We start from the raw sequence: 26,221 nt of genomic DNA, 5'->3' as shown, positions 1-26,221 counted from the left end.
GGACGTACACTCAAAGAGGAAGGGAAGCTACAGCGCAGAAAGAGCCGAGTTTCCAAAACCAGAAGGATCCCCGCCTCGCGTTTGTTGCCTCCGCTTTTTTTCAAAAACAAAGGGACCAGAGAGGCGGCCGTTCCAAGCACACCCCCAACGAGAAACAGCCTGGAAGATCCGAAGACCGCGGCGAGGACAGGGACAGGCGCAGTTTCTCGGCATCTCCTGAGAGCCCCCGCGGTGGTTCTTCTTCGCGGTTCTTTTCGCGGTCTTCTCCGTATTCGCCTGCACGAAGAAATGCGGCGTCGGCTCTGGCGCCGAGCGCGAGACTCTGCGCAGGCGAAGGCGAAGAAACAGAGACAGGAGCGGCAGAACAAGGGAGGTACCAGCAGGGAGCAACCGAATGGGAAGCTGAGGAAACAGAGGGGATTCTCCGCGACTCTGTTTCGACTATCTGTTTCGCGCGATCTCCGACGCACCCACGCGAAGAAAACGGAGTCCCGCGACGGCCATTCCTTCCTGCATTCCTCTTCAGTCCCTGTCCCTCTTCTCTCCACTCGCCGTCCACATCGCTCCTCCCGGAGCTCGACCCTTGGTGGCGGAAATCCGTTTGCCTCCTCCTCTCGTTCCTCTGTCTCGCAGTCCTGCTCCTTGCCGCCATCCTCGAATGTATCTACAGAGGAGGAAAGCGCGAGACACCGAGGGAATGCGGAAGTGGAAACACGCCAGACTCCAGAGAAGGAGAGAATGTTGACAGTGTGTTCCGTTCGGGGCGATCTGTGAAGATCGCTTCGGTTTGCTCTTCAAGAAACGAGGGGTCCGGCCGATGCGTCGTTTCGCAGCCTTGCTCACGGCTTCTCATTCTCGCGTGCTGCGTCCTCTCTCTGTTGGACCTTCTCGGCACAGCCTTCGTCTTCTTCGCTTCCGACGCTGCTCCGGGCAACGCCTGGTGGGAGGGTGTTAGCGAGCCTGGCCTTGCGAACGAGACACTTGCGCCTGTGCTCTCCAACTACAGGCCAGGACTCGTGGCGCGACTTGCTCGGCCTCTCCTTCTCGCGCTCTTCTGCTACCCCGTGATAGGCATGCTTCTGCGCATCGTCCGAACCTTGCCGAAGGTAACAAAACGCACCGAGAGAAGGGAAGAAAACAGGAGAAACTCAACACAAGCAGATCCGCGTCCACATATACCGCCGTCTCGCCTCTGTCTTTCTCTCCTCTCCATCGCGCTCTCTCGTTGTCTCGGTTTCTCTCTTTCTCTCCGTTACTCCTCTATAGCATCGAGCGGCGTCCCAGTCACTCGACCTCCCTTTGTCTCTGCTTTGTATCTTTTTGCTTGCCTCTGCGTCTGGGATCGCCCCCGTTCCGTTATTTTGTCGCCGGCTTTTCAAGGCCTGCTCTCTGACGCTCTGCCCCTCGCCTGTCGCGCGCGTGTGTGTGCGCCCTGGACCTCTCTTTTTTCGCAGGTACGCACCATCATTCTCGCAGCTCTCTTGAGTGTCCTGCTCTTTGACTGGCTCGGCGTGATTCTCTTTGCGGGCACGAGCGGCCATGACGAATTCCACTCGTTCCAGAGCGGCTGCATTTCTCTCCTCCTCGTCGTCACAACCGTCAGGCTCCCCCAGGTCCTCCTCCGAGGCTACACCGTCCACGAGGTGGCCGTTCTCTTCATTGTCGTCTTCTACCTCCTCACCGCCGTCCTCCTCGGTCTCTTTGCCGCCGCATTTTACACCGCCTACCGTGACGGAGACATTGCCGTAAGTGCGGGAAACGGGCTCTGCCGTGGCGCCTCACATGAAACTTCCAATCCACATCTCCCCCACCGCCTCTGTCCGCATCGATGCGTCCGAGTTCCTATCTCCCTGTGGTTTCAGGGTACATGCACATATGCATGTAGGTAAAAAACATCTGTGCATCTGCATAGAGAAAGACCTATAAACAAACAAACGTACATGTGTACACCTATATACATATATATAGATAGAGATATACATGCATGTTTCGTACACATCTCGATTCAGAGAGCGAGTTCGGTACGCATGCTGTGACAGTGTGGTCAGTGCACTGCAGAGATGCTTGCGAGCGCCTGTGTCTGCAGATACGCACGTATGCACAACTCTGGATCTGTATACCGACTTGTGTGTCCGTATATGTGCATGCATTTGGCGAGAGCGTGTGAACGACGTGTAAGAGGCGCCTGATGTGCCTGTGAAGGAAGATAAGAAGCAGGATAGTGTACCCGAATCGTTTGCCTGCCGCCTCCGTCTTTTCTCTGCCTTCCGCGGAGCTTGTGGCAGCCTGTGAGCGTCCTCGTTGAAACTTCCCTGTAGAGAGGAGGGCGAGAGGAATGGGTGGGGCGTGCGCGACAAGAGCGGGGTGTCTCCGTGTGTTCGTTCTACCCAGGTGTCCGTCTCTTTAGCTTTGTTCGCCCTACCGTTTCCATTCTGCTTGCGTTGATCGCCTCCCCTCAGGATAGTCGCAAGCAACTCGCTCTCTCTGCGCGCTACCTCAGTCGCGCCTTTGATCTTCTTCTGGCGTCACAAGAGGAGCGGACAGCCGCCTCCGTTTCTTCTGCTTCCAGCTGCGTCGCTGTGGAGAGTTCACACTCGCGGCAGGCTGCCGGCGCAGAAAGGGCCGGAGAAGAGCGCGGGAAGCCAGAAGCGAGCGTCGCCTTCGAGGCGTGGAGGGAATTCTATGTGCACTATGCGGCGCTGTCCGGCCGGCCTCAGTGCGCATCTGCCAATCGCGGGAAAGTCCTTGATTTTTGCGAAGGTCCAGAGACGAAGCAGGAAGGATCCAGACAGTGTGGAGGGGGCCATGCGCCGCCTTCGCCCCTAGCACTGTCTCTCTCGTCCTCCCTCGTCGCTTCCCAGCTCCTTCCACCTTTTCTCCGGTTGCTGTCCTCGCCCTCGTCGGACTCGGCGATTGCAGGCGACGTGGAAGAGAGCGAAAGGGAGACAGACAGAACGAAGGGAAAGCAGCACGAGACCGCGGAAGAGACGGGATTACTGGATCCCGAATCGCCTGCGGGCTGTGTGGGAGACAGAGAAAACCCGAGCGCAGCCCCGTCTCCCTCGTCATCGCCTTCCCGTCTCTCCGTCTCACTCTCGCCGTGTCGATCAGAGCCAAGCGAGAACAGTCGACAAGACGTGGCTTCAACCCGGCAAACCCTCTCTTCTGTCTCCTCGCTTCTTCCTCGCTCTTCCCTCTCGCCGTCTCCCTTTGCTGCCTCTCAGGGAAGACTGGCGCGAACAGGCACCGCAACGACCCTGCAAGTATCGGACGAGAGCGTCAGCAGTCGAGAGAAGAGGGCAACAAGCAAAGAAGGAGAAGGAGAAGAAGAAGGAGAAGGAGATGCGGTGGGTCTGTTGTCGGGTAGACAGGGCAGAGGAGAGGAAGAGCTGGACGCCAACGAGGAGCACTGCGTGGAGAGGGTTAGCGTTGACGCACCCACGTGGCGGTTCGCCCTGCCGTTCCTTTTCGTAAAGCGAGTGGTCGGAGGAAACCGCGCGGGAAATGAATTCCCCAAGTCAGGACGGCGAAGACATGCTTCGAAGCGCCCAGGCCCGCAAACGCATGCCATCGCGGACGGGGAGGAAGATGTCGAACTTTTTTTTCTCCTCCAGAGAGGCGAAGCGCAGAGCGCATCCCGGCACCGTCTTGCGAAGAGCCAGTTTGTGCAGTTCGTCTCCACCCTGGCGGCATACGGTGAGATTTGAGGAAAGACTCTCGACAGGATTCGTAGGACACCTCCTTGCCTGCGTCGCATACTTGGAAGAAGCTGCATCAGTCCTTTTCAGACTTTTCTGTCTACGAAAGAATGTCCTCGCGCTGTCGGTCTCAGTCGCGGCTCAGTTCTTGCAGATGCGCAGCGTAGAAAGACAACTGATGACTGATCGTCGGGAAAATGGTATTCCCTGCGGTTTTCCTTCGCACGTCTGCTTGCGCGCGCGTGTGTGTGGCATACCGTATTAACCGCGAGAGAAAACGGCTGAGACGCTAGTAGAGAGTGTCGTGTTTTCGTCCGGGCCTTGCTCGGATCCACCCGCCAACGTTGTTGGGAGCAATCCCTGCGCTTGGTGAGGCGACGGTGTCGGCGAGTTTTCCAAGTTTCACCTCACGTTTCTGTCGCTTTTTTTGTCGCCTCAGATGCAGTCAAGCAGAAAGAAGAGCAACGCCTCTGGCAGTCGGACTCCTGCCGATTCGCTGTGCATCGGAGGCTCTTGAACGTCATCGCGGACGTGTGTGTTGTCGCCTCACTCATTCTGACATACATGCAGGTAATCGGATTAGTTAAAGGTACCTGTTCTTTGCTGCATCGCTCATTCTTGGACCTTCCCTCTCGCTTCGTCCCTCGAAAACGCACGCGCATGACACACAATCTGGCGCGAGAACCTCGCAAATCGGATAGACACCGCCATCGACCTTAAACGCTGTCCGTCTTTCTTTTCACCTTTCGTACATATCTATATATATAGATATAGAATCACATAGGTGCGTACTTCTGTGTGCAGCTATACGATTCTGCATCGACACGTGCATATTCATACCTGTGTAACTATCCGTTTGTGTATATGCTTAGAAGTGTAGATACGCATTTGTGTTTCCTGTTCGTTTTGCGAGGAGTTCCACGAGAAAGATGCACAGGACATGGAGTCCGGGGAATGCCCGAGACGCCTTTTCCCGGCATGCAACTGTGCATTTTCCTTTTTTGTGTCCCGCTCTCCTCGTTGTGCTCATAAACATATGTATACGTTTATGTTTAGAGAAAATTGCTTGTACTATAGTCGGCATGCTATTGGGTCTGCGTTGTCATTCCAGTAGCCAGAAAGGCTAGGCAGGAGCGTGGTGTGTCCCTTTGTTTCCTTTGTCGTTCAGTCAGCCTCGAATGTGAGAGAGGGACTGCGTGAAAGCCGCCCTATGTATCTCCACCGTGGCGTTGTCTGTCACTTCTTCTCGCGTGTTTTCTGCAGACTCGCAAGTTCATCAGGAAGGCCTCGACGCTGAGCGGAGAAGAAATCGAGTCTTCGCCTGTCGACCTTGCAGAAGGCCTGCCGGCATCCTGTTTCGGCTCCGTCGCAGGTGCTTACTGGATCCAGAATGCGTTGAGCTTTGTCTACTTGGTTTCCGTCGTTGTTCGGATTCGCCTCACCTCGTCCATGCAGAGGTACACCGGCTTCAGTCTGCGCGAACGGTAAGTCTGTTTTCCTTCGCCGGGGCGCTCTGTGTCCCAGTTTTTGTCTCTTCTCTTTTCTCGCTCTGTCTCGCTACAGCCACATGTCGGCCACACGCACCGTCGCATCCCTCCCTGATGGCTCAAACGACCTTCCACTCGCCTTTTTTTTCCCTCTGTTTTCCCTTGTCTCTATACCTATTCATCTATGTAGAGGTAGACAACCACCGTGTGGAGATATAACGGACGAGGAAGGGGCTTTGTGGTGCTTTGACGCCCCTTTGTCGAGACGCGCGTGGAACTCGGTGACTTGTACGCTTTTGCAGATTCGACATCGTTGTCGGAGGCGGGGTCATGGTGCTCGAGTTGGCGTGCCTCTGGGCAGGGAGCGCGTCTGCCTTCCATCCCTTATGCACCACAGAGACGTTCGATGACCTCTCACGCTGTCTGGCTTTCATTCGCGTCCTGAGAGGCATTCGAATCTGTTTCAGAATCTCGCCTCTCCGAAAGATGGTACGGGCCTTGCCTTGTCCTGTCAGGTGCTTTTTCGCCAAAAAATGGCGCTCAGGCGCCGCACATCCACCTCATACGAAAGTGAACATATGCGCCCTTCTCATGCCATCCCGTAGCATACGCATCCATGCCGGCATGACTTTTGCGTAGGTATTAAGCGGTATAGACAGAAACATAGAAAGACTAAGGTGTACGTGCAGGTTCGAATGGAACTGCCGTTCGCTTCAGATGTTCAGATGCAGATGCAGACACACAGTGGTGTCGATCTCGGTAGGTGTAGATCCGGACATGTGTCGATAGGTATATAGATAATGAGACACGGAGCGACGCCGGTAGAACGGAGGTAGGGGCTGCTGGCTGTGGAGAAGATAGTCGCACTTGAGTAGAAATGAAGAGAGTGCGGGAGCAGGGTGGCTCTGATGACTCGCGTTGGCCTCCGTGGAAATCGCAAGCAGGGAGGACTTCAGTTGAAGCCACGCTGGTGGTTGTGGAGGGTGCGGCCGGTTAGGCTTACCTCCTGTCGAGAGCCCGCCTACAGGTCTTCGCAGGGGGGACGCTGCAGCCACAACACTGCTGCGTTCCCTTAGCGGGGAGTAGGCGGAGCTCATACCTAGTGCACGATGCCCTGGTGTGTGCTCGCATACACAGATTGTCTCTTTGGTGGCCGCCGTGTCGGCCTTGGAGCCGGTGCTTCTGGTGCTGGTGGTCATTTTCTGTGCCTACGGCACAGTCGGCATGGAATTGTTTGGTGGAATCATCAAGTGCGATATGGAGCATCTGCCTCCGAAAGGCCCAGATATGGAGGACCCGACAGACTGGGGAGTTCTCAACTTCAACGACTTCTTCGCGTCCCTCGTCACGCTCTTTCTTCTCACTGTCAACGGGTGGGACGACTCACTGAAGGTGAGAGCTGGCTCGCCCCGTGGGGGGATATCAGGGCAGCGTCTTTGTTTTGCTGGGTGTACACGCAAGAACAACGCAAGTGCGCGCACAGGACACCATGGATCACACTGATACTTGCCAGTTTCCCCTCAAGAAGCGCACACTCCCCCGGGGGCAGGCACAAGCGAGCCGCCGCATTGAACTGTGTGACCCCTTCACCACGAGAGACGCCCTGCTGGGCTTCCGCGGTCGGTGTGGAAATGTGTTGACGGTGAACGCATGCCCAGCGCCCTCATTTCGCGATGCATCGAGCCGGCGTTTTCGCATGCCTGAGTGCGGTTTCGGTCTTGGACTGAAGACGATGTGACACATAATCTTGAATGGGAAACCAGTGACGAAATGACCGGTGGACATTCAGGGTCGATTCCTCGGAAGAGTGCTCGTGCATCTGAGCTCCTCGGGCAAAACCTCTTGCGGTGCGCGTTCCCGAACGCGACAGGGAGATGCTCCACCCTGTGTTTTTCGACGCCGTTGTTTGGGCGTTGAACGTGTGGTGGGACGATGCTTTTGTGATTGATTTGCAGGCCCTTGTGAAGCACACATCCGTCTTCAGTTGTGGCGCGTACTTTGTATCCTTTTACATTCTAACGGACACCATCATCCTCAATTTGTTAGTCGCTCTGGTACTCGAAGCCTACGACCAGGTAAGAACGAGAGTGTTGAGCGGCTGAGTGCCGTCTGCCCCGATGTCTGGGAACGTGTCAAGCGAAGGGTTCCCGTGGCGTGTGTGGTGTGACGTTTTTTTATGCAGGTGGCTTCGTCAACAAGCGGCAGTTCTTGGCGTCCTGTTCTGTAGCTTATGTCAGTGGAAAGACGAAGCGAGTAAGGACAACTGCTTACTGCCAAGAACGAAGAAGGAGGCGCTGTCCGGAAGCGTCATCATTATGCTAGGATGGGGAACGACCTGAACGTTCGTTTCATCTCTTAAAGTGAATGTATGTGACGGGGCATTAAAAGGTCGGTGAAGAGGAAGCCACTTGCAGTGTCGTGTGCCTGGATCGAGGGAACACTGTTTTGCTGTCATTCCAATTTCTTCATAACTCTTCCTTAAGGTATTGCTTCCTTGTCGCAAAACTTCCCGAGAAAAAGCTAGTCTGCCAGAGAGGACTGAAGCATCACGCGCTTTCGGTGCGCTGTTCTGAACACCAGTTTTGCTAACCCGACACCGCACTTCAGGCGGGCTTTGCGAAATGGTCGTGAGATAGTAGTCCCGAAATGGAAGCCCGCCTAGGGATTTGCAGGAGGAAAAGAGGCAACGCAAATGGTACATTTAATTTAAATTTAGACTACCGATTGACCTGAACCCAAAAGGGCACCTGTGCGAGTCTGTAAACCTCCCAACCAGACATATATTGATCGGTTCACCGGCCCAGTTCCGACATCTAAGATGAATGGCCCGTTAGGAAAGAAAATGGCGGGTTTTGATGGAGAGGCGATCATTCATACGATCAGCGTGGGTAAAAAAGCATCTCTGACTGCTTTTCTGCGTCGCAGCTTCAACCTCTGTCGTTACTATGATCACGCAACTCGCACTCTCGTTTGGATGGCACTAATGCGTATGTGAGCGGAGAGCAGAGACCAAGATAGACAGCCACTCGCTCACGTACAACACAACCCTCGAAAGAATTGAAGTCAACACAATACACGAAAGAACTGAACTCTGACGTCATGTAGCATTTGCTGAGTCGGATACTTGAAGTAGGAGGTGGTAGATGCAATCTACGATGAGTAGGACCGGCTCGGCAGCTGCTGGAGCCCAATACCACACATTTACTCGGATTCTTCCTCTTCATCACTGGCTGTGGTGTCCCGTGTGTCGTTGAAGAATTCAGTGAACGACACCTGAAAGCATTGTACCATATCAAATGTGTGGCCCAGATAGCATCTCAAGCACTACCATACGCGGGAATGGAGCCTCGAGCTCCTCCGCCGTGTCTCCGTCTGATCCTCTGCATCGGCTCTTGTTCGTCGTCGGTTGCGATTAGCGACATTAGAAGAGCTGCAGGAGCGATGGATTCCTAATCCCATGAACGAGACATGCACGTAACCCACCGGAAGATCGCAGACTGCTTGGTTTCGGCTTCGCCGTGAACTCTAGAATCCTGGGATGCAGATAGCGTTCCGTTTGGTTTCTTTGGTGCGGCACCGCGCCGTACCCACTGCCATATTAAAGCCCCGTTGATCACCCGTGGTTCCTTATTATCGTTAAAGATGGGGGTTGTTTTCTTTCGCAGCTTAACGTCGGGACTCACTTTTCTCCAGTATGTACGATCCGTGGCGTTCAAGTTAGTTCGCTCCACAACCGTGCCAACAGAACGCCTGCTCCAGTACTGTTTCCATGCCGTTTTTCGGATTTTTTCATCCCACGGTTGTGGCAGAATTGTGATGGGTTGCTTTTCCATCGGTAGCAAGCTGAGCCGGAGGAACTAGGCGTGGTAGGTGTAGCTTCGGTGCAGCGGTTGGGACAGTTACCAGCAGGCAACAGGAAAAAACTGGAACCCTCCTTTGCCGTCGAAAGGTTCTTGAAAGTATTGCTGGACATCCACGGCCCCCTTCAGACGTCAAAAGAAATTGAAGTCATAGAAGCCGTTCCGTCAATTTCTCATCGCAGAGATTCTGACTCCTCAGTAGCCCGTGCACAGACGAACAAAATTCGGAATGTGCGGCGTGAATGCGCCAACATTGTTTGTGATGTGTAGACATGCAAGTCGCCAACAGTCTTCTGTAGCTACAGCACAGGCGGCAGCGAAGTTGCTCTCCTACGGTTCTATAGTCTTCTTTCACTGTCCTCGCGTCATTTGTGCGTCGGCCAGTGAACTGCGGAGACGCCATTTTTGCGTCTCTGCAAGTTGCTACACTGTGTGTATTACTCATGTCCATCCGGTTCACTCGGCAGTGAATTCTACACTTCAGACGAGCCGGCTAACAACGAGAGAGTCGCCCCACAGCAAATCAGCAGCCAACCCACCGTCAAAAATCACTCTACACTAAAAGAAAGTAGGAAGAACGCGTGGCAGTCCAGTGAGAGCGCTCGAGTTCAGGCAAATTCGCGCAGAGCAGCCAGAGGGATCGAGCGTTCGAAGTGGTTGCCGGATCGAGCGTTCGAAGTGGTTGCCGCCTGCGCAGAAGCGCGGCTGGAATTTGCGATGAAAATCAAGAGGTTGACGCATTTATTGCTTTTTTGTGCCCTACTGCAGCAAAAATGCCTATCTTTTGGAGGGTCGTTGGCGTACCACTGTGGTTCACTGCATGCCAGCCACACCAGCCATTGCTTGCTCTGCTCCGCGTGTGGGACCCGAAGTCCTTGTTGCTCTTGCAAGACTCTGACACACACGGACGGAAGCGACACTACTAAAGCCTTTCTGAGTTAAATGCGCTTTTTGTAGACCAATGTTTTGTAAACAGTGTGCGGTTGTGGAGGCCGTGTTCGGCCATGCTTGTGTATAGGGTTCCGTGGTCACTTGAGACCAAAGCACGAGTAACCCTCTTTGGGAGAAAAGTTGCAGGACAGTGCTTGCGCTTGCTGCTAGAGAGGGCGATGTCAGCGTCATCTGGCGGCCGCAGTACAGTCGACGCTCAGCGCCAGGTTGTCGCGTGTTTGATCGCAGGCCGGTGGGGAACAGGTAGTGGAGGGTGGTGGTTTTCCTATTGAATATTTCCTCCGGAGAGTGGAGGAGATAGACGATAATGGGAAGTTGTCAGTGCCGGAACAAGCAAGGGCGCACGACAAGTGCATACTTCTTCAAGTGTCCCTGCTCTGGGCACTAGAGCTGTCGCCCAGACCGTGCTGAGGAGGCGCTGCAGTGCGCCAGATCCTACTGTTGTTGTGTACTTGGTGTGTGCGATGTTCTTGCCAGTGCCGTCTGTCAATACGGCCGAAAACAAAGTGCACATCCCCACGTGGCTGTCTCGTTACTGCGTGTTGTTGCGGACCGCATTTCTTTTGGTCGGCACTCTAAGCTGTCCACAACTCTTTCTTCATCTCGTTGCAATACCTTGCTGCGTGTTCGTTTCCTCAGCTCTGTTCATGGTGGGCTCCTGGCGAGCGACAGAAGCAAACTAACTTCCCGCCAGCTGTAACTCTTCCGGACCAGACTTGGTCTCGAAGTGCTTCGGGCTCCAGCTCTTTGACACGTGAGATTGCGGCCATTGCGTGCTCCGGGTGTCGTCTCTTGTGGAGTCCTCTACTTCCATAATCTGCAGTTCCCCTCACGTTGAGTTTCCTTGGTTTTTGATCCACCTGCCATGGCCGAGCGTTTGAGTGGACTCCAGCGCCGTCGTGTCTGTGCGTGATAGCTCTGTAAGTCGAGGCCAATGCCTGCAAAGGATTCGTTGCATCAACGCCTATCATACCCCATTCCGAGACTGTCACAGTGAAGAACCTGTGTCTGTGTCTTCGTCCCAGGACGGGCACGTTTTTTTATCTGTATTGCCCTGACGTCGGGCCGAGGAGTGCACTCATCCTCTCAGTGATACGTTTGATTGTCAGCAGGCTGTCGCGGCAGAAATTAGACCTCCCAGAAAAATTTCTTTTTTCTCACTTGGCGTTTTCCATAGGTGGATGCGTCTCAGTCCCACTCCCCTCCCACCTCCTTTTGTAGTGTCCGCACTTCTGTTTCTCCGTCAACCAAAAACTCGAGTGGCCAATATAGATTGGTCCAAAGAAGTCACCATATCCTCCGTACACCTCTCGCCCTTTTTGTCCTCTTGTCCGTTTGTTCTCAAAAAGGCGTCTTTGTGAAGACATTTCCTGATGCTCGAACATGCCGTGTCATAGATGGCCCGTAAAAACGCACGCCAAAGCGTTCGGTTTCACGGTCTTCTAAAGTGAGAGCGAACCCTGCCACGCTCCTAGTTGTTCGCAGTCTGGCCTTGCGGCCGAAACGCAGACCATTACCTGTAGTGTAAACTGGGCACGCCGATATCTGAGCTGTCAAGTCCCCCCCTTCAGGCATTCGAAGACACGCTGGATGGTAACTCGGTGGCTCTCCCGCTGTGCGGCCGCCTGTTCAGTGCAGAGTCCACTCCGAGGTGGTGTCGTGTGTCAGTCGAGGCAGGAACGCCGTTTGTGGAATTGTGTTTATCGCTCCTGGCGGGGTATCCTGCCTTCCCTCTGCCGTTGAGGTTCTTGTGGCAGTGTTGTCTGATCGATCTGTCTGCTTTCCTGAGTTAATGGAAAAGGCCCTTTCAACTGTCGGATGCCTTTCTGCGCGCCTTGATGCATCCCTGCCATCCACAGTGTCTCTCCCCTTGTTGAAACATCTTCACCTTGCGGTCGTTTTTGTGAACAGACGCAAGGTGTGAACCACCGGCACGTACATTGTTTACTGGCCTTTCCCCACAAATTATTCGGTGCCCCATTGGTCGTCGCTTCGCTTGTCTTGGTGACGGGAAGCCCTCCCCCTTTCTGGAGGAGAGGCCTCCGCAACGTCGATATCCACGCTGTCAGACCTAGACCCGAAAAGCTGTCCCGTAATACGAACGATTGACTCTCAAGCATTCTCAGTCTGCAGTGTCCGTACGCCGCCTCTCGCGCGCATCCCTCGCCCTGGTGCTCCCCCCCCGCCGCCCCTCCACAAGTGCATGACTGCCCACAAGTAATAATTCTCTGTCGTCGCGTTCTGCGTCCTTGTGTCCTACACACTTCGCAAGACATATTCCAGCCAGCCGTGGCGTGTGTCGGGGCCCGCTCGTGCCTTTTTGAGTCGTCTAACGGCCGCCGCGGCAACAGTTTCTTCTCCCGCAGTCCCCCTCCTGAGCCCCAACTACGGAAGGCGCGGCGCCGTTCGGCCGTCGCCAAACATCGCCACTCGCCCTCGAGCAGCCTCTCAACGGCACCCCCCGCGAGAATTATGTGGCTGTCGCCTTCGCCGGCTTGAGACTGACCGCTCGCCACTCCACCCCCACCCTCCTTCCCTTCTCCCCCGTGTCCACCACCTAGCAGGAGGCGTCCGACGCCGTTCGCATTTCAGCTGGCGTGCATTTGCTTGCGCGTGGCGGACCTTCGCTTGGTTTCGCTGCAGCTCCAGCGTTCTGTCTGCGTATCTGCGTAGGTCATGAGGCGGCAGCGGAGAACCTGAACTGCCGCGCGAGGCGCTGCTAGCGGGGGCCTTGGCCCTCGCGCGCCTTCGGCTCCGTCGCAGGTGCCTCCGGGCCTCGCCCCCTGGAGGTCGGGAGACAGCAGAAAACGGCGAGAGGCGCGCCCAGCGGCAGGCGTACGCGAAGACGCGATTCGGTCGAAACGTTGAAGAGACACTCCCAGTCGCGGACTGCACAGAACTTTTGCTTGCCTGGTTGCTGACATGGTCACAGAGGCAAGCGTTTTATTCCCAAGATCCTAGTTTCGCTACAGGGAGGCGACGGTAGCGAGAACGTCTCTCGTTCCGAGGTTGTCGCCAGAAAGGAGAGGACGCCGTCCTGTCCATCCATAGTTTCACCTTTCGGTGTGCACACCGTCTAGACAAGGGACGCCGACTCGGCGGCCTTGTCTTCGCTGACTTGATCTTGTCTCTTGCATCCCAGATAGATGCGCGAGGCAGGCATACAGGCCCGAGCTCCGAGCTGGGCAAGCGCAGCGGCCTCGACTGTCTTGGCCCGCTCTGCGCCTCTGGAAGGCTTGCCGGTGGCTGTGAGCGTCGCCCTCTGGCGCCCTCGACCGTAAACCGAGAGCCTGTTCCCTCGCTTCAGCAGAACTCGTTTTCGGGCTTCAGACGGCCTGCTCTCTTCTTCGTCTGTTTCTGCGTGAACAGCAGGAGTGCCTCGCAGACGCGTAGCGCTTCGCCTTTCGCTCTCCGTAGGTCTCCCTCACTTGATCGAGGAAAGAACATTGGAAGTCGGAGACAGCCAGAGAGCTCCTTCACTCTGGTGCTCGATCTGCACAGAGTAGAAGAGGAAAAAACCAGGAACAAGACTTATTTCAAGGCGTGCGATGCGCTGAGGCTCTACAGGGCCCACGTGCACTCGCCTCTTTCCTGCGCGTACGTGCCTCAGGCTCTGCGCGTCCTCGCGTCCATCTATCTGCTTTTTTCTGTTACCGGCTTCCTTCTCGTGCTGCCGAGGCAGCTGACGATCGGCTATCGCCGCCCCTCGAGGCGAGTGCCCGAGGACGGGCAATCTGCTGCGTCTTTTATTGCCCTTGTGGGTTCTGGACGGCGAACGAGGCAAGGAACCTGAACGAGAAGAGAGCCCCTGTCTTCTCGTAAATCCCGTCGATCCCCGTGGCGTTCAACATGTCTGAGGTCCTCGCATGTGGTTCCATGGCGTCTCCGAGAGACAAGGCCCCCGGCGTGGCGTCGACAGGCGAGGGCGTGCCCCCAGAAGATTTTGCTGCAACCCCAGACGGTGAGGGCGTGGTGTCCAGGCGCCAAAACGCCAGCGAGACGAGAATCGTAACTAGGACTTACAGTGACAAAGGCAGCCGAAACGGGGCGGGCGAGAATGAGACAGACGGTTGCAACACGACAACGCGAGAACCAGGTCAATTGAAAAGACACATAAAAGATTTGCGAAGAAAGAACTCAAGAACGCACTGTAGGACCTTTCGGCCACGGCGGGTACGACCGGCCACTCGTTTTGCATCGCGTTCTTCTGGTCCTTTTTTTTCGGAATGCAAACCTTTTCTCTGCCCAGGAACTGGATGCAGTCAGACGTCCCTTTCGACGCTCTCGACGACTGCAGCGACAGCAGTGTCCCCGACAACTGACCACCTCGGGACTCATGCCAGTGAGTCCTCTGCTGTGGCGTCTTTCTCACCGCCGCCCAGCCGCTTTCTGCCCCGTGACAACCTGTCCAGCGTTCTTGCTGGCTCGACTGCGCCGTCCGGGCCAGGCTGCGTCGAAGGCTGCTCTCCCGGACTCTCCAGTCCGCGTGCTCAGCGCCTCCTGTTCCCGCCTTTGGCGTCGCGCCTTTCGAGCGGCGAAGGGGACACGGGCGCCGCTTCGGTCTCCGACTTGGGCGGCTCCGCAGGCAAGGCCAGCGACGAGGGAAGTGCGTGCCGGTACCTCGAGCCTCGCGGGGGCGGCGTTCCGCCTTCCTCCCTGCCGTTGGGTCAGCCTCCAGCGTATGCAGTGCGCGCTGATCGGACGTCCCCGGAGCAGCCGTTTCCGTTCTATCCGCAAGGCGAAGCAGCCCGTCGGGACCTACCGTCTCTACCTTCCCAGGCTTCGGCCTCTGCGTACCACCCTTTCTCGGACCGGCATTTCCTCTCGATGGGCGGAGGCGACATGGAAGTCCCCCCCGCGTTCCCTCCCAATCGGCTCCCGCCGGCGACGGCCACGCCGACTCGAGCATCCGCAGTCGAGGCTGGCGACGCCGCGCATGCGGGTCCTTTGACTTGCGAGGGATTGGGCGGCGACGGCGCGATCGGGTCTGCGTCGGGGAAAACTCGACAGGTGCGCCGCTCCCAAGCTTCGCTCTTGGCTTCCGCCCTCGGCCACCCGCACGCCGCGCCCTTCCAGCACTCTGGGCCCCCTCCTCATCTTGTCCCACCGACCCCTGGGGGCAGCTACCCGTTCTCGCCTTCATCGTCCTTCTCGGTGCCTCGCCCCGAGCCGTCCGGCGGCGCTCGCGACGCGCGCGGCGAACAAGCCGCGCAAGAGTCCCTTGCCTCGAGTGCGCGTACACCGTCCCCGGGAGTCCGTTCGTCTTCTTGCGCGTCGAGCGGTGTCGCCGCCCTGCAGTCTTCTTCCCTCGCCATCGGAAGCGTCCAGGCCTCCATTCCAGGGGTTCAGGAAATGGCCAGGCACCCGCCGCCTCTGTGTCCCTCGCAGGGGAATGGAAACAAAGGCGTGCCTTTGGCTTTTCCGCGAGGCGCCGCGGCCGGCGCTGCGGGCCTCGGGTGTACGTACACCGCGTCACCTTCGCTCCACCCGACATCGTCCGGCGCCGGCGGCCCGCAGCTCCTACCGAGTGCGTCCACGTCTTCTGCGCCCCCCTCCGCCTCGCCCGCAACGCCCGCAACGCCGCCGCTCTTCGTCCCGTCCTCTGCTTCGGGGCACGTCTGTTCGTACACCCCAGGGGCGGACCAGGGTGCAGGATCCTGTTTTCTTCCTCCGTCCTCAACGGCAGGCCGTGCGTCGATCTCGGCTTCAGCGGGCTACCCACCGGGCCTCTCTGGCTCCTCGTCCTTTGGCTACCCTTGTCACCAATCCAAACTTCCTGCCGCGGCGCATCCGCCTCTTCCCCATCTGCTCCTTTCCCAGCCGGCGTCCTCCGTCTCCGACGGCGCGACGCCTTCCGTCACTGGCTCTTCGCTCTCTCAGCCGAGCGCCTCAACCCCTTCGTTTCTGCCTCCCGCCTCTTCCTTCTCTGGGACTCTTCTCCCGCCGCACCAGCCGGCGTCCTCCCCTTCTTCCACTTCGGCCGCGTCTTCCGTTGCGCCTCTCCACTTGCTCCGCCCGCAGTTCCCGCATGCGCCGCTCCACAGCGCCCCCCCTGCGGCGCCTCCAACCCTCCCCGCCGCCGCCCCGCCCTCGCGCCCGGGCCCCGGGACCTCGCACGGCGCGCCTCAACACCCGAGCGCATCCGCGTTCGCGCCATCCGGGACCGCAGCGGCTTCAGCGGTGCATGCAGGCTCGAGTCTCGCAGCTGTGCTCAGCGCCTTATGCAGCGCAGGCCTCAATCCAGGATGTGATTTGTGGCACGCAAAGCAGGTGCTGTGCCAGCGCGAGTCGCGTCCTCTACGTCTCAGCCGCTTCGAAATGGTCGAGGCGTATGCGAAATGTAAGACTGGGAACGGGCGGCAAGAAGCCAGGTTTGTGAATGTGGCGAGACACCAGAAAATGTGTGCGTGAAGGCCCTCTTCCCCGCCGACGTTGCTTTCGCTCGCCTTCCCGTCCTGGTGTCTCCTCTGTGGCCACACATGGGGAACTCCTGGTCGCCACGGCGCCTGTACACGCCTTCTGTGGCGTGTTTGCTCGCGCGCTTTCTCTCCGCGTTCCCTGCTCTCAGTCGCTCTGCTTTCTCTTCTGTTCCTTCCTGCTCAGCGACCCTGTGTCTGTCTTGCGACTCGATGGAACACAAAATCACCAACTGCCCCTTCGGCGAGTTCGTCTGCCCCAACTGCCACCGTTCGTCCCACCGCGGCGAGCACTGCCCGCTCGTAAGCCGAGACGCCTTCTCTCCTTCCCTCTCCTTTCTTCCCTCTCCTCTCTTCCCTCTCCTCTCTTCACTCTCCTCCTGCCACGTGGGGCTTCTCTTTCTGCAGCTCCGGCGATGGGACTGGATTCTTTTTCCGTTTCGGCCCCTTGCTGGGATGTACTCTGGAGACGAACGGACACACACAAGCCTTGAGAGCACTTTCCTTCCCTTTTCGCTGCCTTCCCTCTGGGTTCCTGCTCATCGCACTTTTTCACGGCTCTCTCTGTGCGCGTGTTGCGGCGTTCCTGCCTCTCACTCTGTCCCGCGCGCGACCGCGTCCTTGGATTGGACCTCAACTCCAAGAGGCGCTGCAGCGTCGCCACTGTTTCTTGTCGTCGAACGCGCTCAATTTGGACGTCACCGTGCCCGTCGGCCCGCCCTCTCATTTCCAGGGGGTTCTCGCCTCCGTTCCGGCGTTTTTGCTTCCTCTCAGCCCTGCAGGTTCTGCTTCGAGTGCCACGCGGGCATCTCTGTGAACGAATGCATCCGGGTAAGCCCTCCGTGCAAAGCACGTGTCGCTCCATCGCGTCACTTTCCTGTCCGTGCTCTGTCGCCATCTCTGCCTTCCTCCCCTCCTGGCTCTCTGACTCCCACTCGTGCTCTCTCTGTCGCTCTTTCTCTCCCCCCTGGTCCCCACCTCGCTTCACGCCCCTTGTTTCTTTCACGGCACCCATCCCGCTCGCCCGTTGTCCCTCTTTTCTCGTGTGCCTTCAGAGGACTGTCAGGCAGCCGCTGGAGCGTCTTCTGGGCGTGAAGATGCCGCTGGATGCGGCGCTCTGTCGGTCGTCTTCGGGGTCTCCCTTCTCATCGTCCTTCTCAGACGGCGCCTCGGGGCGGTCGAACGGCCGGTGGACTTTCGAGGACCTCTCGCAGCACGTCGCGGATCGTCCCAACACTGCGCACGGCCGCAGCGTCTACGTGTCGAACATGGTGCCGGGGACCACGAAGGAGGCCTTGCGGTCGGCGATCAATCTGCTCCTCGAACACGGCTACGTGCTGTCTGTGGAGATGCGGGAGCGCAGCAATCTGCAGCCGTACGCGTTCGTCGAGTTGTCCACTCTGCAGGCAGCCTACGAGCTCGTCCAGCAGAAGAAAACGGCCCTGGTGATTCGCGACCAGCAACTCAAGGTCCAGTTCAAAAAGATCGGCCTCACGTGCACGTCCAGCTCGCGGCTGCTCCGACTCTCCGGCTCCGCAGAACCGTCTCCCCACTTCAGCTTGCTCGACGACGGCCACGGCGAGGAGGCGGCCGCAAAGGCGGGCCTCGCCTCGGGTGTATGTACACCCGAAAATGGACGCGACGGAGGGTTGGGCGAGGAGCGCGGCGGCGGGCCGGGGACAGGCCGCGAGGGCGGCGCAGGGGGCGTCCAGGAGCGCGCGCAGTTGGCGCAGACGCTGCTGCTGCAGAGCACGGAGCCGTTTCTCCCGACTGGCCAGTCGGTGCACGAGGTCTGTCGCCTCGTCGCGATCAAGCTCGCCAAGGACTACGGCCTCTCGTCGCCGCTTCTCGACTCCGTGCCTTCCTGTCTCTTTGCGTCTCGCGCCGCGAACGGACCCTCCCATACGCTCCCCTTTCTCCACCTGCAAAACGCCGTCGCTCTCAACCAGGCGAACCCGCCGCAGGCCTTCTCTTCTCTAGGGTCGCATGCGGGCCGGCAAGAGGCTATCGGCGAAGACTCGCGGGGGCGCGGCGGAGGAACTCTCAGCGGTTTCGGCACCCAGGCACGAAACGACTGTGGAGAGAAAGGGACACACTTCCCGTCTCCCTCGTGCTCTTCTTCCTTTGCTTCTCCCTTCTCTTCTGTCTCTTCTTTTTCGTCTGTCTCTTCGCTCTCCGCGGGTTTCTGTCCGGCGTACGCCGCGCGAATGGCTCAGGGGCAGACACCCCTCGCGGCTCGCCAGAGCGGCGCCCTGCCGTTGAGCGGACACGTCAGTGGCCGCGGGAATCTCGGGATACCCCAGGGGACTGGACAGGAACCAGCGCTGCCGCAGAGTGCCGCTCCGTCGTCCTTTGGTGCTCCCTCGCCGTCTTCGTTATCGTTTCGGCTCTTCCAGCAAGGCGCAACACATTGTGGCGACATGCGAAGCACCGCGGAACCGCACGCGTGCAGCCTCTCCAGCGCGCTCTCGGCTGTACATACAGTGCCGGAGAGAGCTGCAAATGCCAGCCGCAACTCCCGCCACTGCCACCCGTATGAGCGCGGGGCGGGGGAACCAGGACCAGACCCCAGCGGGCGCGCGGAGGTTGCGCCGCCTCTGGACGCTCTGGCGAGGTCAGGCAGTCGAGCTGAGTTGCCGGGACAGAGCCGCGGAGCCTGCCAGCAGTCGCCACGTGGGCCTTCTCGGGGGGGGTTGGCGCGTGATGAGGACGACGGGGCCGTGTGCGTGATCGGGGAGGCACAGAAGCATCTGCAGGAGGGCGGACGCCTCGGCCTCAGTTCTTTCGGCGGATGTCTCTATTACCCGTCGGCCACGAGGAGAGACAGCGAGGAAGAAACCCGCAGACGGCTCGAGGTGGAGTGTCCCGCGTCGCGCCACGGCGCTGCACTCGCGGATGGCATCTCGAATGGAGCCCAACTAGCGGTGCACGCCGACCGCAGAGACAATCAGCGGAATCGGCGCCAAGAGGCGACCTCAGCGGGGACCCTTCAAGGCCGAGACGCCGAACGGCGAAGGCGAGAAGAAGGGCGGCAGGACGGGGAGAGAGAAGGGATCGCAGAAATCCAAAAAGGCTATGGCGAGCCGAATCTCCGCGACAGATACGAGGATAGGTGTGGACCTCCGGGTGTACGTGGACCCTTGAGTGGTGTTCGATACGCCTGCGACGAGCTGGGAAGCCCAGAAAGCGAGAAGAACCGTCCTCAACTCGGAAGTTCTGGCAGGCTTTCGGGTGCACCCAAGAATGGGGCGGTGAAGGCCAGTCTCAACGAGCATGACTTCTTCAGCTTAAAATGCTGCAACGAGGCGACTTTCTCCACTTTTCCGCGCGGCCCCTGCGGCTCCTTTGCTTCGTGGGGACGCGCCGAAGAGCGAGGCCAACAAGGCGACGCGCCTTTCTCGTCGTTCTCGACCGGCACTTCCCTGCCCGCGTCGACCTCGTCTTCGGTCACGCCTGCGCGAGAAGCGCCACACGCCGGAAACGCAGGTAACGAGGGAGCGCGACGCCAGGTGTATGTACACCCGCCACCAGGGGTCGCTCCGCTGTCTGTACACCCCATGGAGTTTGTGTCGAATTCCGCGTCCCTAGGGCAAGAGACGCGCGAGAGAAAGGGCGAGCGAGAAGGCGTGAATTCTGCGCTCGCTGCAAGCAGTCCCAAGGAAGGGCTTTCGGATTTCCCTGGGGAAGACAGAACGGCACTGCATGAGAAGCGCGTCGCGCCCGGGTGTGCAGAGATCTACGGCAGGGGCCCCAAGCATCTCCCTTCAGGTCTCTTCCCGGTTTTCGCGGACCGCCACGAAACGTGTCCACAGCGTCGAGGCGCCAGCGATGCCGGGAGTACGTTGGACGATTTTGAAGCTCAGGATATCTGTCGGCAGCGCACATCGTCCTTTTTCTCTTCGCTTTTTCCCTTCTTTGCAAATGAGACCTCGAGTGCCTTCACGGGGCAGCAGGAGGCGCGGCGCGTGGAGGAGGCAACTGCGGGCGTTCCGGTCCACGTCGGCCGCGCGGCAGGCGACGGGAAGGAGGTGCATGGCGGAAAGAGAGAAGGCAACGACCGAGCTACCGAGAGTGCGGAGAGAGAAGAAGCGGGAGGGCCAGAGCCTTCGGCATCAAACGGCGGAAGCCCGGAAGCCGCGACCACGGCGATTGCGGGGGACGAAGGCGCCACGTTGCGGTCGTCGTTTTTTCTGTCGTCTTCTGGAGACGGCAGCACACTCTCTGGCGCGAGTATCGGCGCGGGGACAGTTCCCGGGACCGCCACGGCGAACGGCACGCCCCTCTCGTTTTTCTCTGCCCCGTCCCTCGGATCGTCTGTGTCCTCGCTCGCCTCCTCGCTGTCTTCTGGGGCGATGCTGGCTGCGTCGCCGCCGAGTGGCGGGGGGCGTACACCTCACCACGATGCAGACGGCTTGACTGCGTTCTCCGGTGTCTATACACCTCGAGCGTTGACGAGTGCCGAGGACCCGGCGCTGGCCCTGGCTCCAGAGCCGAGCGTCGCTGGCGCCCACCCGCGCGCAGATGAGCCTCAGTCTCAGCTGCCTCTTTCCTTTCTTTCGTCTTGGGACGTGTGGGCGTCGCGGGGCCGAGAGGGCGACACACTAGGAGACGCGAAGATCCACTCCGCGGCGGAAGAAAGCGTCGGCGACCCCGATCGTGTCTCGCCTCCTCTGTCCTCTCGCGCGTCTGAAGCCGCTTTCGTCTCGGCGCCGAGTGCGGGCGCGCTCCTGCGCTCGGCTCTGCCCAGCAAAGAACGGGCCGCCTTCAGAGAAGGCAGAGAAGCCGACGGCGATGTGCGCGAAGCAGAGAGCTGTCGAGGACCAAGGAACGGACTTCCTCCGCCAGCAGGGGTGGGAGACAGCGTCGGCGCCCGCAATCGCGCATGTGCACCCAAGACAGCCTCGCGTGGATGGGAAGCAGAGACTGCGAAGGAGATTGCGAAGGAAACAAGGAGAGAGGCATCGGAGACAGGCCGAGAGATAGACGGGCGCGTCACGTGTTTTCCGTTTCTTTCCCGGCGCCACGGAGACACCACACGCGACGCGCCGACTGGTGCCTTGAGAGGCGGTCCGTCGCTGGATTCTGAGACGGACGCCCTCGCTTTGAGCTCCTTGGCCCTCCCTCTGTCACTGAGCACGCGAAGCACCGAGGAGGAGGACGACCGCGAGTCAGTGCCGAAAACAAAACCGAAGGCTCGCCTGCAGTCGCCGTGCATAATCGAAGAGTTGTCAGTCGAAGACGGGGGTCTGCCCCCCACTGGCTCTGCGCCCGCCTCGCCGTTTCTTCCTCTGTCGCGACTGGAGTCGCGAGACGCGAAACGTCCACAGACGGCTGAAGCTCTGCTGGAGGCGAAAGACGAGACGCTCGACGGCTCGACTGTTTGGACAGTGTCGCGGCCTTTTTCCTCGGCCTCTACGCCGTGCGTTCGTCGCCAGGTGGAGTTGAAAACGGCGCACTCTGCGGATCCGGCCCCGGCGCGGTCGCTCCGGTTCTGCCTCGCGACGGGGGAGGCTTCTTTCGCAGCAGGCGATGGCGACGCACCCTTGTTTTCGTTGTTCCCTCTCGGGCAGACGCTGCCGAGCGAACGAGCGACCGAAAGGTGTGAGCGAGAAGCTGCGTCGAGACCAGGAAAAGTGGATCTCGAGACGCAGACGGGCGCCTGGCGTGGCCAACCGTTTCTCCCGGACGCGAGCAACGGACACCTCTTCGAGCCAGTCTCGCCTCATGCGCGCCGAGAGCTATCGACTGCTTCGCTGCTGCGAAGCCTGTCTGAGCAAGAAGGCAAGGTCGAGACACTTTCTCTCTCGCCGTCTTCCCTTTTCGCGGCAGAGGGAAGATGCCGAACGCGTTCGCTTTTGCCGGCGACACGCGAGAGAGCCTCAGAGACCGGCAGCGCTGCGGGTGTGGGAAGTGGGCGAGAACAAGGCGAGTCGCCTCGTCACGAGCAACTCGTACTCTCGCACGTCGCCGCGCACCAACAAGGCCTGCCGCCGCTTGTGGGCGCCGGCGCGGAGTCTCCGGTCGGAGAGGCGTTTCCGTTCTTCTCTTCCTCACCGAACGCGAGACACGCGCAGCGCAACATGCGACACTCGCTCTTCTCACACACGGAGACAGAGCTCGCGCTCTCCCTCCTGCCGGCGCCGGAGCAAGCAGCCGCTCGGGGAGGGCCAGCTGGCGAAAAGGAAACAGTTGGGAAGGCGGGAGGGGCTGAAGTGTCTGGGCAGCGAGCGAGTTCTTCGCTTCACCCTGACGCGCGTCTCGAGAGCGAAGACAGGCCTCGTGTGCGCAGTGCAGCAGGTCGTGCCTTCTCGGTGTGTGTGGAAGTTCGCCAAGACGCCGCAGCTGAGAAGGGGACAGGGCCGACGGGGGAAAGCGTGCGGGGCGACGCAAAGACAGATAAGGGAGAGGAGAGGGACACTGAGACGCGAGAAGAGCGGAGTTCAGAGAGATGGTGTGTCACACGAGAGGTGAGACGCGAGGCGCTGGAGACGCCCAGGAACCCGAGCGAAGGCGAGAGAGACCGAGGAGACAGTTGTACGCTTTCGGCTCGGCCGATGAGCGATGCGGAGGGAGCGAGGGAGAGAAAATCGTTTCCCCGCAGCTTTGACGCAGACGGGAGGGAGTGCGAAGTGCGGCGGTGGGAAAACGAGGGAGGCGACAAGCTTTTGGGAAGCCGCCTGGAGGCCCCGGAAGCGGGCGTCTTGAAAACAGACGTTTCTAGCGGTCTCGGCAGAAAGCGTCTCTCAAGTGGAAAAATTTTCGTCTCCGAGGAGGGCGAGAGGAAACGTGGGGAAGGCGCGCAGCTGGACGCCGAGCAGGATGGCGAGATGGACGTGAAGGCCCGAATCGACGCACTGGGCGGAGTTGCCCTTGACGCCGGCGCTCTGTTTTCACACCGAGGCTGCAAGGCCTCGGGAGCGAGAGGCGAACGCGGGGAGGATCTTGAAAAAGTGCGAACAGGCATGGACAGCGAGGAGGCGTGTCCTCCCCCGAGTGTCGCACAGAACGTGACAGAAACGCGCGACGCGGAGAAATGCCTTCTCGCGCATGCATCAGCTCGCGGAGGCGCGGGAGACTCCGGTTTGCAGAGACCAGCGAAGAAAGCTGGCGACAAGCAGAGAGACGAAGGGACCAAAGCGGCGCCTCTTCGTGAATTTCCGTCGCTCAGTGAGAGACCCAGAGGAAGAGAAGCGAGCCGCGCAGTAGGCGACGTCGAAGTCACATCGAGACAGAAGCACACTCTGGAGAACGCGATGGAGCCAGCAAAGTTGTCAGAAGGGTGTGAGAAGCGGACAGGTTCAGGTCCACTGTGCGCGTCCGCGGTGGCGACCGACGGTCGAGGGGACGCGGCAGGAGAGCGAGATGGCGTTGCCGCAAATGAACAGAGTGTCTTGGGAGGCGCGAAAGCGAAGGACAGTGCGCCGGAAAGAAAGGAGAAGCATGAGGGACAGTCTCGGGGAGAGGTGATCCGTTCGCAGCCGCACAAAGAAGGAACGTCGGAAGAATGTGCAAATCTAAAGGATGTGCACCTTTCCGACAGGAAGAACAACGTCGATATGGAATCCCTTCTCGAGGTGAGTTCCCCTTCTCTTCTGTGCACCTTTCTCTTCCTCTCTCTGTGTTCCGCGTCTCTTTGCCATCTTCCTGCCGTTCCGCATTTTATCGCTGTTTTCGACTCAGCGTTTTCTCGTGTATGGCGTATGCGGTTCTTTCTCCTCTTCCGCCGCCGTGCTCTCTCATTCCACACCGGTACCGGTACACACACCGACTCGTGGTTTCGCCTTTCTGTCTCTCGCTTGTGAAGCTCTTCTCGCTTGCTTCTGTTCCCGCGAAAGAGATCATGTCTTCGCTGTACGTTTTTCCCGTCGCCGGGGATGACGGTTCCTCCTGTAAAAACGCCTCGACTCGCGCGAGATGTGACTGTGTGCATCTTCGGTTTTCGTGCTGTCTCCATTCCCGTCCTCTCTCTTCTCTCTCCTGTCGGGATTCTCGTCTCACAGAACGCGGGCACGCGCAAAAGACCTGGCTCTGTCCTGCGGTCTTCCTCGTTTCCCGCCTTCTTTTGACATGTTTTCGCTTCCGTGCGAGGACCGCTTCGGTGCACAAAACTGCCTTCGGCTCTTCCTTTTCGACCGTTGTTTCTCCTGTCGATTCGGGCCGCCTGTTCTTTTCAGAGAATTGACGACATCACTCGACAGCTGCCGCCTTCCGTCATTGACGCCGTTCTCTGCAGCCTCGCGTCTGTTCGAGCGCCCAGTCCCGTGGACAGCTGAGGCCGCGCCTAGTTACCCGCATGGTTTCGCCCTGTCTGGTCTTGTCTTCTTTCCCTCTTTGCCTTTTTTCCCCCGTCCATTCCTCCTCCCGCTCGACCAATCAATCTCTAAACTACATATATATACGTGTAAGTATATATCTGTATATATATGTATACGTATATATATATATATATATATATGTCGTTTGTATGTAAGTGGAGAGGTGTAGGTATGTTTGTGGATGCGACAGTGACATGCGGATGTTCATGTAGATGTGGAGATCTCAAGAAGAGAGCTGTCAGCTCACTGTGCGCGTTCCGGTCTGTCGACATGTGTCCACGGGGATGTGTGTAGATGATCAAGCATCTCCAGTACACGAATTTGTTTTAGGTTTGGGGGCAAGCACTGGCGTCTAGGGGTAAAGCATCGACCGTGGTTTGCCTATTTGTCTCCGTTGTTCCGTTTGAGAATCTGAATACAGGCGTTTTTTTCGTGGTTGGGTAGAAAGCGCGAGGCGCCTCTTTTTCCAGCGCGTGTTCCCCTTTCTTCCGCTTGCTCGGGCACTTCCCTCCTCTGCCATGCCTTCCTCTTTGGTTCCCTCCCTTTTTGTCATTTGTTTGTCCTCTGCGCGGCATTCCCCCAAGGCGTGCCTCATCTTGTTTCCTCTTCTCAACTCCCCGGGGTCCTGTTTTTCTTGTTCTCTCCCGCTCTCGCCTTCTCGGCTTCCGTCCCGTCTCCAGCTGCTTCCTGGCGCTCGAGCTCGCAGCTGACTCGATCGATGCTGGTGCACTCGCGCAGGGCCACATCACGAGCACTGCCGGAAACCGATAGGATTCCCGGTTTTCTGTAGATTTCTATTTTATGAAGGTGGCTGTCGCTAGGCCTAGACATGTGCATCTCTGCACGCGTTTTTTGGACAGGCGCTCGATGAAGGATGTGTCGCTCCTCCACAGAAGCGTAACCGACGCCTGGGTGTGCATGCACACACGCACAGTTCCAGCGCCGATCAAAACACGTTCTCGTGTTTCCTTTTTTTCGTTCATCCGGATTCATGGATCTCAACTGCGGCGGCCACCGCTGACGCCGGAAAATTTTGTTTGTTTCACGTTCTCTGCCTGAGAAGGATGGGGACGCGCTGCGTCTATCCCGTTGACCCCTCTGAGTCTCGCCTCGAAATCGGTTTTGTTCCGATCGAGAAAAGACGCAAAATCGGTGTTTCTCCGTGCCCGTGCTTCTGCCGACAAGACCTGTTCGTTACTCCCTCGTCTGCTCTCTCCGATTCGCTTTTCTGCGCACGAATGCGGACGGGGGAAACTCCCAGTTTGTTCTGTCCCAGTCGTTCCTTGCTCTGGAGAGAGAGGTACTAGGGGCATGACTGGAAACGAACGGCGCTCTCTGAGAGAAACGCCCGCTCGAGGGCCCGGTGTATGTACACCTCAGACGCCTGTCTCCGGTTGCGCCTCGGGTGGACGTACACCTCGGCCAAGGCACTTTTCGAGTCAGGCGCCGCATCCACGCCCAAGTATGCGTGTGTCAAGCCTTCGTTTCGTCTTG

General features: G+C 58.6%; 2 protein-coding genes across 2 annotated transcripts; both read left to right on the top strand.

Annotated features, from left to right (window-relative positions):
- Nucleotides 1–288: 288 nt before the first annotated feature.
- NCLIV_055060 (putative cation channel family domain-containing protein) lies at nucleotides 289–7,412 on the top strand (the record flags this gene model as incomplete). Its single annotated transcript, XM_003885060.1, has 10 exons — nucleotides 289–373; nucleotides 898–1,106; nucleotides 1,455–1,745; nucleotides 2,460–3,696; nucleotides 4,138–4,268; nucleotides 4,962–5,182; nucleotides 5,488–5,674; nucleotides 6,323–6,577; nucleotides 7,141–7,260; nucleotides 7,368–7,412. 10 exons carry the CDS (start codon nucleotides 289–291, stop codon nucleotides 7,410–7,412), a joined length of 2,781 nt encoding a protein of 926 aa, XP_003885109.1.
- A 6,433-nt stretch (nucleotides 7,413–13,845) lies between these two features.
- On the top strand, nucleotides 13,846–24,685 carry NCLIV_055050 (conserved hypothetical protein; the record flags this gene model as incomplete). Its single annotated transcript, XM_003885059.1, has 6 exons — nucleotides 13,846–13,957; nucleotides 14,246–16,336; nucleotides 16,600–16,715; nucleotides 17,187–17,243; nucleotides 17,468–23,986; nucleotides 24,587–24,685. The coding sequence occupies 6 exons, from the start codon at nucleotides 13,846–13,848 to the stop codon at nucleotides 24,683–24,685; spliced, it is 8,994 nt and encodes a 2,997-aa protein (XP_003885108.1).
- Nucleotides 24,686–26,221: the final 1,536 nt, after the last annotated feature.

This window comes from Neospora caninum, chromosome XI, assembly GCF_000208865.1.
Source record: "Neospora caninum Liverpool complete genome, chromosome XI".
NCBI classification, from domain to species: domain Eukaryota; phylum Apicomplexa; class Conoidasida; order Eucoccidiorida; family Sarcocystidae; genus Neospora; species Neospora caninum.
Note: the sequence above shows the minus strand (reverse complement) of the source record. Positions and strands in the feature narration are given on the sequence as shown.